General features: G+C 39.4%; 1 protein-coding gene across 1 annotated transcript; it reads left to right on the top strand.

Moving 5' to 3' along the window:
* The first annotated feature begins 2,525 nt into the window (after positions 1–2,525).
* On the top strand, positions 2,526–4,146 carry LOC142179991 (uncharacterized). Its single transcript, XM_075250907.1, has 2 exons — positions 2,526–2,591; positions 3,439–4,146. The coding sequence occupies exons 1-2, from the start codon at positions 2,526–2,528 to the stop codon at positions 4,144–4,146; spliced, it is 774 nt and encodes a 257-aa protein (XP_075107008.1).
* The last annotated feature ends 3,615 nt before the right edge of the window (positions 4,147–7,761 follow it).

Here is a 7,761-nt window from a genome sequence, read left to right as displayed (position 1 = left end):
GAAGGATAAGATACAAACACTTATTGATACTAAGTTGATTCACTTAAAGGGGTCCACACCAAATGTTCACAATAACCCTCTTCCCGATCACAAAGAGGGGGGAGTACACATGATAGAAGCTGATGAAGAATGGGATGAAGAAGGATCCATTGGGTTGATTCGGGATAGGGATACTGTGGTGGTCCCTCCTATGGTACCTCCACCTGTTGTGGTGCGAGTTTGTGCACCATTTGTAGTTGAATTGGTTGTATCTCGGTCACCGTTTACTGTCATGGTGGCTCCACCACCTGTTTATAATTCAAGAGCTGTTCTATGGGACTATGAGGCTGAGGCAAGGAGAAAAGGTAAGTCCAAGATAGAGGAAGCGGGAGCCACATAAGGTATGACCAGAACTGGCCGAGTCTACACGCCTGAGAACATGACCCAAGGAGGATCGAGTAAGGAGAACAAGCAAATGCCATCTGTTGTAGAAGCAGGAGGCGAGGAGATTTGGAGAAAGGTGCAAGCTAAAGAATAATATGTGGTTGAACATCTGAACAAGACTCCTGCTCAGATATCTATTCTATCCTTGTTGCAGAATTCTGATGCACATAAGAATGCTTTAATGAATGTTTTGAGCGAAGCATATGTGCCGGCCAATATCACAGGTAAAGACATGGCAAATATGGTGGGACATATATTTGAGACCCACAAGATTTCTTTTCATGAATATGAACTACCTCCCGAGGGTCTCAGCCATAACAAAGCATTGCATATCACTGTGCAACATGAGAACAAGTTCATATCCTGAGTCTTGATTGATGGGGGTTCTAGTCTGAACATATGTCCATTGACCACATTGAGGAAATTTGGTATAAATCTGTCTGAGATACAGGAGGGAAGCATGAATGTGAAGGCTTTTAACGGTTCCCAAAGGGCTACTATCGGGGAAATCCATTTGAGGTTGAAAATCGGACCGACAGTATTCGATGTGGAATTCCAAGTGCTAGACATCTCAACCACCTACAACTTACTGTTGGGGAGGCCATGGATCCATATGGATGGGGCTGTTGCTTCGACTCTGCACCAAGTTATTAAGTTTGAATGGGATCATCAAGAGGTGGTTGTTCACAGAGATGGCAACAATCCCATATACACAGTCCCTGTGGTCGATATAGAGAGAAATGTAGGAGGAGGTACCTTTTACACTATCGAGCTAGTTGGAAATATTGAACAGAGTAGATGGTGGAGTGACCGAGTGATGAGTATGATGTTATGGTTGGGATATGAACCAGGTAGGGGCCTTAGTCCTAAACTGGAGGGAATAGCTGAACCTGTGCAACCTCGTTTTCAAAAGACTACTTTTGGCTTGGGTTATAAGTATACCTCACGGGAATTCAAGGACTGGACACCTCCTTGGAGCGGGTTTTACTATCCTCTGCCAAAGCCGATACCGCATTTGCACCAAACCTTTTGAAAGGCTGAAACCATTTGGGGAGATAAAGCAGACAACATCCTGGAGGGGGTGAAGAACTTGTTCCTGTCAGAGCACGAGGACAATGGAGATTAAAATATGGTACTATTTGGGGAAATGGAGGAAGACTCAATCCAGGCTATGGAAACTGGGGCTATGCTCGAAAATTGGATTGTCGCTCCATCCCGAGCTCACCGCGCACCTGGGTAGCTTTTGGCAATTTAGCATCTCAATGTTTTAATTATCAAAAAAAAAACATTTAGCATTTCCTGTTTGAAATAAATGCTCAAGTGATTGAGCCTTGTTTTTATGTTTATTTTCGCATTATGTTTAAAATAATTCGGCAGTTTTGTTAATGAAGTATTTACCTTTTGTACTTATTTTTATCTTGTTATCTTTATATTTCAGCAAAACTATTTTCTATCATGTTGAATCTACAAGCGTGACATGTAATGAGATAACGCGACATGAAATAAGTGATTCCGAGGATTGGGAGGACGATACACCTCTTGAAGAGATTGTCAAAGAGATAGAGAATTTTGAGAATAAACCCAAGTCAAATTTAGAAGAAATTGAGGTAGTTAACTTGGTTAATGCCGCAACAGTCAGGGAAACTCGCATCAGTGTTCATCTATCATCGGTAGACAAGGAAGATTATATTGAGTTCTTAAAAGAGTACGCTGACATCTTTGCTTGGTCCTATGATGATATGACGGGTTTGAGTACATCTATAGTAGCCCACCAACTACCTACTAATCCAATGTGCCCCCCTGTGAAGCAGAAACTTAGAAAGTTCAAACCGGATCTAAGTTTGAAAATCAAAGAGGAGGTTACCAAGCAATTCGAAGCCAAGATCCTCCGTGTTGTCAAATACCCTATTTGATTAGCTAACGCTGTGACCGTGCCTAAGAAAGATGGAAAGGTTAGAGTTTGCATCGGCTACAGGGATCTCAACAAGGCCAGTCCTAAAGATGACTTTCCATTGCCAAACATAAACATTTTGATCGACAATTGTGCAAAGCATGAACTCCAATCATTCGTAGATTACTTTGTCGGATATCACCAGATTAGAATGGACGAAGAAGATGCTGAAAAGACTGCTTTTATTACGCCGGGGGGTATATTGTTACAAAGTTATGTCATTCGGTTTGAATAATACTAGGGTGACATATATAAGAGCCATGACTACCATCTTTCATGACATGATCCACAAAAAAATTGAGGTATATGTAGACGGCATCATAATCAAATAAAAGAGGAGCTCAGACCATTTGACTGATCTTAGGAAGTTTTTTGACAGACTATGGAGATATAATTTGAAGCTAAACCCCGCAAAATTGAGCTTTTGGGGTACCCGCTGGCAAATTATTGGGTTTCATTGTTAGTCGTCGGGGAATCGAATTGGATCCGTCAAAGATCAAAGCTATTCAAGAGTTACCACCACCGAGGAGTAAGAAAGATGTGATGAGTTTCTTGGGACGCCTCAACTACATTAGTCGTTTCATATCCCAATCAACCGTGATTTGTGAGCCAATCTTCAAGATGCTGAGGAAGGATGCTGCGACTGAATGGACTGAATAATGCCAAAAAGTTTTTGATAAGATCAAGGAATACTTATCTCAACCTCCTGTTATGGTTCCTCCTGAGCCCGGAAGACCGTTGTTATTATACTTGTCCGTGCTAGATGGGGCGTTCGGATGTATTTTAGGACAACATGATGAAACTGGCAGAAAGGAGAAAGAAATATACTATCTAAACAAGAGGTTCATACTATACGAGGCCCGCTATTCACTGTTGGAACACATATGTTGTGCCTTAACATGGGTACACAAATTTTGAGACATTATTTTTGTGCACATACTACCTATCTAATCTTGAGGATGGATCCTTTGAAATACATCTTTCAGAAGCCTATGCCTACCGGAAAACTAGCAAAATGGTAGATATTGTTGAGTGAATTTGACATTACCTATGTCACTCAAAAGGAAGTCAAAAGGCAAGCACTGGCGGACCATCTAGCCGAGAATCCTGTGGATGAGGAATACAAACCATTAAGGACATACTTCCCCGATGAAGAAGTGCTATTCATTGGGGAAGACATCTCAGAAGCATATGATGATTGGAGAATGTTCTTTGATGAGGCCGCAAACTTCAAAGGAGTAGGAATTGGAGCGGTGCTAGTATTAGAGACCGATCAACATTACCCGATATCTGCCAAACTCATGTTCCCGTGCACCAACAATATGGCAGAATACGAAGCTTGTCTTCTAGGACTCAGACTAGTCATCGACCTGAACATTCAGGAAATACTTTTAATCGGAGATTCAGATTTGCTGATACATCAAGTGCTTGGAGAATGGGCTACCAAGAACTCAAAAATACTGCCTTATTTACACTGTGTGCAAGATTTAATCAAGAGATTTGTCAAGATACTATTCAAGCATGTTCCTCGGACTCAGAACGAGTTTGCAGACGCCTTGGCCACATTATCATCCATGATTCAACATCCAGATAAAAACTACATTGATTCTATACCTATAGATATATGCAAGCAACCTGCCTATTGTACTCATGTTGAAGAAGAGTTCGATGGGAAGCCATGGTTTTATGATATCAAGGAGTACTTGGAGAATGAGAGAATATCCAGAAAGTACTACACATGTTTAGAAATGCACATTGTGGAGGTTAGCTAATCATTTCTTTGGGAGTGGAGGAATCTTGTATAGGAGGACCCCCTATCTAGGTTTACTAAGATGTGTGGACGCTAAGGAGGCATCTAGACTACTTGAAGAAATCCATGCTGGAACATGCGGACCTCATATGAATGGTTTCACTTTGGCAAAGAAGATATTGAGAGCTGGATATTTCTAGATGACTATGAAAATTGACTGCATCCGGTATGTCCAAAAATGTCATCAATGTCAAGTTCATGCCGATATGATATGAGTTCCGCCCAACGAACTCAATGTGACAAGTTCACCTTGGCCTTTCGCTGCTTGGGGTATGGATATTATTGGTCCCATCGAACCCCCCGCATCTAATGTACATAGATTCATCCTAGTTGCCATTGATTACTTTACCAAATGGGTGGAAGCCACGTAATATAAGTTGATCACCAAGAAAGCTGTAGCGAATTTTGTGCGAGATCATCTTGTATGTCGATTTGGGGTCCCCGAATCAATCATTACAGACAATGCTGCCAACCTCAATAGTGATCTTATGCAAGCTATGTGTGAGAAGTTTAAGATCAAGCACCCCAACTCTTTCGCTTATAGGCCTCAGATGAATGGAGCTGTAGAGGCTGCCAACAAGAATATCAAGAAGATACTACGCAAAATGATAAATAACCACAAGCATTGGCATGAGAAGCTACCTTTTCCATTACTGGGATATCGCACCACTATCCGCACTTCCACTGGGGCAACACAATACCTTTTAGTATATGGTACTGAAGCTGTGATACCCGCTGAAGTAGAAATACCATCTTTGAGAATTATACAAGAAGCTGAGTTGAGTGATGCTGAATGGATACGGAGCAGATACGACCAATTAGCACTTATTGACAAAAAAAGAATGAATGCAGTATGTCTTGATAAAATCTATCAGAATAGGATGGCTAAAGCTTTCAACAAAAGGGTGAAGCCTAGGCAATTCACACCGGGGCAATTGATTTTGAAGAGGATTTTCCGCATCAAGATGAGGCGAAGGGTAAGTTTTCACCAAATTGGAAAGGCCCTTATATGGTTCATCGAGTCTTGACAGGAAGGGCACTCATACTAGCAGAGATGGATGGAGAGGTATCGCAAAAACCTATCAATTCAGACGCCATCAAAAGATAATACATTTAGAGATAATCTTTTGTATTTCTGTCTGATGTACCACGAACTACGTTTGACCTGATTCCCGTTTAAGAGGGGATACGTAGGCAGCCCTGTGGGTTCGGTCACATTATAATAAAAATATAATTTTTTCTTCAAGACAGAAACTGGGGCAGAAATTTTGAGGGAGCCCTCAAAATTTCATAAAGAAATTTGGCATTACAGCATCAGAACATTGCCAGAAAGCATAGAGAGCTAGAGTAATCTGTACTGGGGCAGAATTTTTGAGGGAGCCCTCAAAATTTCATTCAACATAAAGAAATTTGGTATTACAACACCAAAACATCGCCTGAAGGCATATCAGAGCCAGAGTCATCTGAACTGGGGAAGAATTTTGAGGGAGCCCTCAAAATTTCATTTAACATGAAGAAGTTGCAGTGTCTCAAATCATGTTATAATTTTACGATTCAACAAAAGCTTTTTTTTATGTATGTGTCTCATGCATTGTCACTTATTTTATTAAAAAAACTAATTTTTATTTATTTATTTATTTATTTTTATTTTTATATTTATTTATTCATTTATTTTGAAAAAAAAGGATAACTCCTAAATCACTTGTTTCCAAAATCACTTGTGTTAGCCAAATACGTTACCCAGGTGAAGCTCGGGGATTCAAAGGCTAAAGTGGGGAGCAAGGACAACACGCGGAACCAAAAGCACGAATCAACCTTTCCCTCAAACTTACAAATTCTCTTTGAATGCAGGAATATTAGGAACAACATTGTCAAGAATACTTGCAAAGGATATACGATGAAATCACTATCTACACAACGACATACATTGCGAAGAAAAATTTTGTAAGAATAAGAATTGCTAAACATTGTTTTCATCCTTGCACAAGGTTTAAACACTGACTTCATCCTTGCATAAGTCTAAATACTGCCCTCATCTATGCCTAAGTCCAACCACTGCCTCACATACTTGCATAAATCTAAACTGTGCATTGCATGGCTGAAAGATCGCCCCATATTGCATCTGGATGGCTGAAAGATCGCCCCATTCTACCTTCCGAGGTTAAGTTCTACCTCAATCTGCATTTTTGCATTGCATAAGGCTAGCATTCTGCTTTCTGAGACTAAAATCTGTCTTCATCTGCATTTTTGCATTGCATAAGGCTACCATTCTACCTTCCGAGGTTAAGCTCTACCTCCATCTGCATGGCTGAAAGATTGCCACTTTATTATTTGCATAGCTAAAAGATCGCTACCTTTACATTCGCATCGGCTGAAAGATCGCCACCTTATTTGGATGGCTGAAAGATCGCCACTTTTACATTTGCATGGCTGAAAGATTGCCACTTTATTATTTGCATGGCTGAAAGATTGCCCTATTTAGATTTGCATGGCTAAAAGATCGCCACCTTTACATTTGCATGGCTGAAAGATCTCCACCTTATTTACATTTGCATGGCTGAAAGATCACCACATACTGCATTTGCATGGCTGAAAGATTGCCTCTTTATCATTTGCATGGCTGAAAGATCGCAACCTTTTGCATTTCATGGGCTGAAAGATTGCCACTTACTGCATCTCATGGTTGTGCAACACGATCCTCCAATATTAACTGTTAATAAGTCTGCTGCGGCGTGCAACCCGATCCTCCAACATATTCATTATAACCAATCATGTTGCGGCGTGCAACCCGCTCCTCCAACATTTTCATTTACCAATTCTTATAGAAGAAATTTTTCCAATAAATGTAATAATTAATATAAAATTACGAGACAACAATCATACAATAATTATGGTTTAATTACGAAGCAAATAATGAAAAATAGCAAATTATTATAGAAATCAGGAAATAAATAGGTAGTTTATTATTTATTATGCTAAATGTCAAATAACAATTGAGGCACATAATTCGAATAGCATGTAACAATTAATGCAGGAATTCAAGAATTTATATTTGCAAAGAATAAGAGAGAAACAATTATTATAATAATTAATTTATGATTAAAAATAATTTATGATTTTTCAAATAAGCAGGCAAACAATTAATTTGATGATGTATAGACACTCGTCACCTCGCCTATACGTCGTTTACATGCAATTCACATAACAAATAATTTAAGGGTTCTATTCCCTCAAGTCAAGGTTAACTCTGACACTTATCTCGCTTTGCAAATTCCAATCAATTATTCAACCACAGCTTTTCCTTTTAAATTTGCCTCCGAAAGCTTCAAATCTATTCACAAATAATTCGATATATTCAATACGAATCATAGGAATTAATTTCATATGAATTTATAATTTTTCTGAATAAAAATTCAAAATTCATTAAAATATTGGCAGTGGGATCCACGTCTCAAATCCCGAAAAAACTCGCGAAATTCGAACACCCATTCCGATACGAGTTCAACCATACCAAATTTGTCCAATTCCGATATCAAATGGACCTTCAAATCTTAAATTTTTATTTTTGGAAAGTTTT

Source organism: Nicotiana tabacum, chromosome 4 (genome assembly GCF_000715075.1).
Source record: "Nicotiana tabacum cultivar K326 chromosome 4, ASM71507v2, whole genome shotgun sequence".
Taxonomy (NCBI): Eukaryota; Viridiplantae; Streptophyta; class Magnoliopsida; order Solanales; family Solanaceae; genus Nicotiana; species Nicotiana tabacum.
The sequence above is the reverse complement of the archived record's forward strand: the minus strand, read 5'-3'. Positions and strand labels throughout refer to the sequence as shown.

Bases quoted from the DNA above. Each gene is read 5' to 3' on its own strand.
- LOC142179991 (XM_075250907.1), top strand. From the start codon at position 2,526: ATGGACGAAGAAGATGCTGAAAAGACTGCTTTTATTACGCCGGGGGGT. The intron at 2,592-3,438 runs GTCATTCGGTTT...GTCACTCAAAAG, and splicing joins GTATATTGTTACAAAGTTAT to GAAGTCAAAAGGCAAGCACT.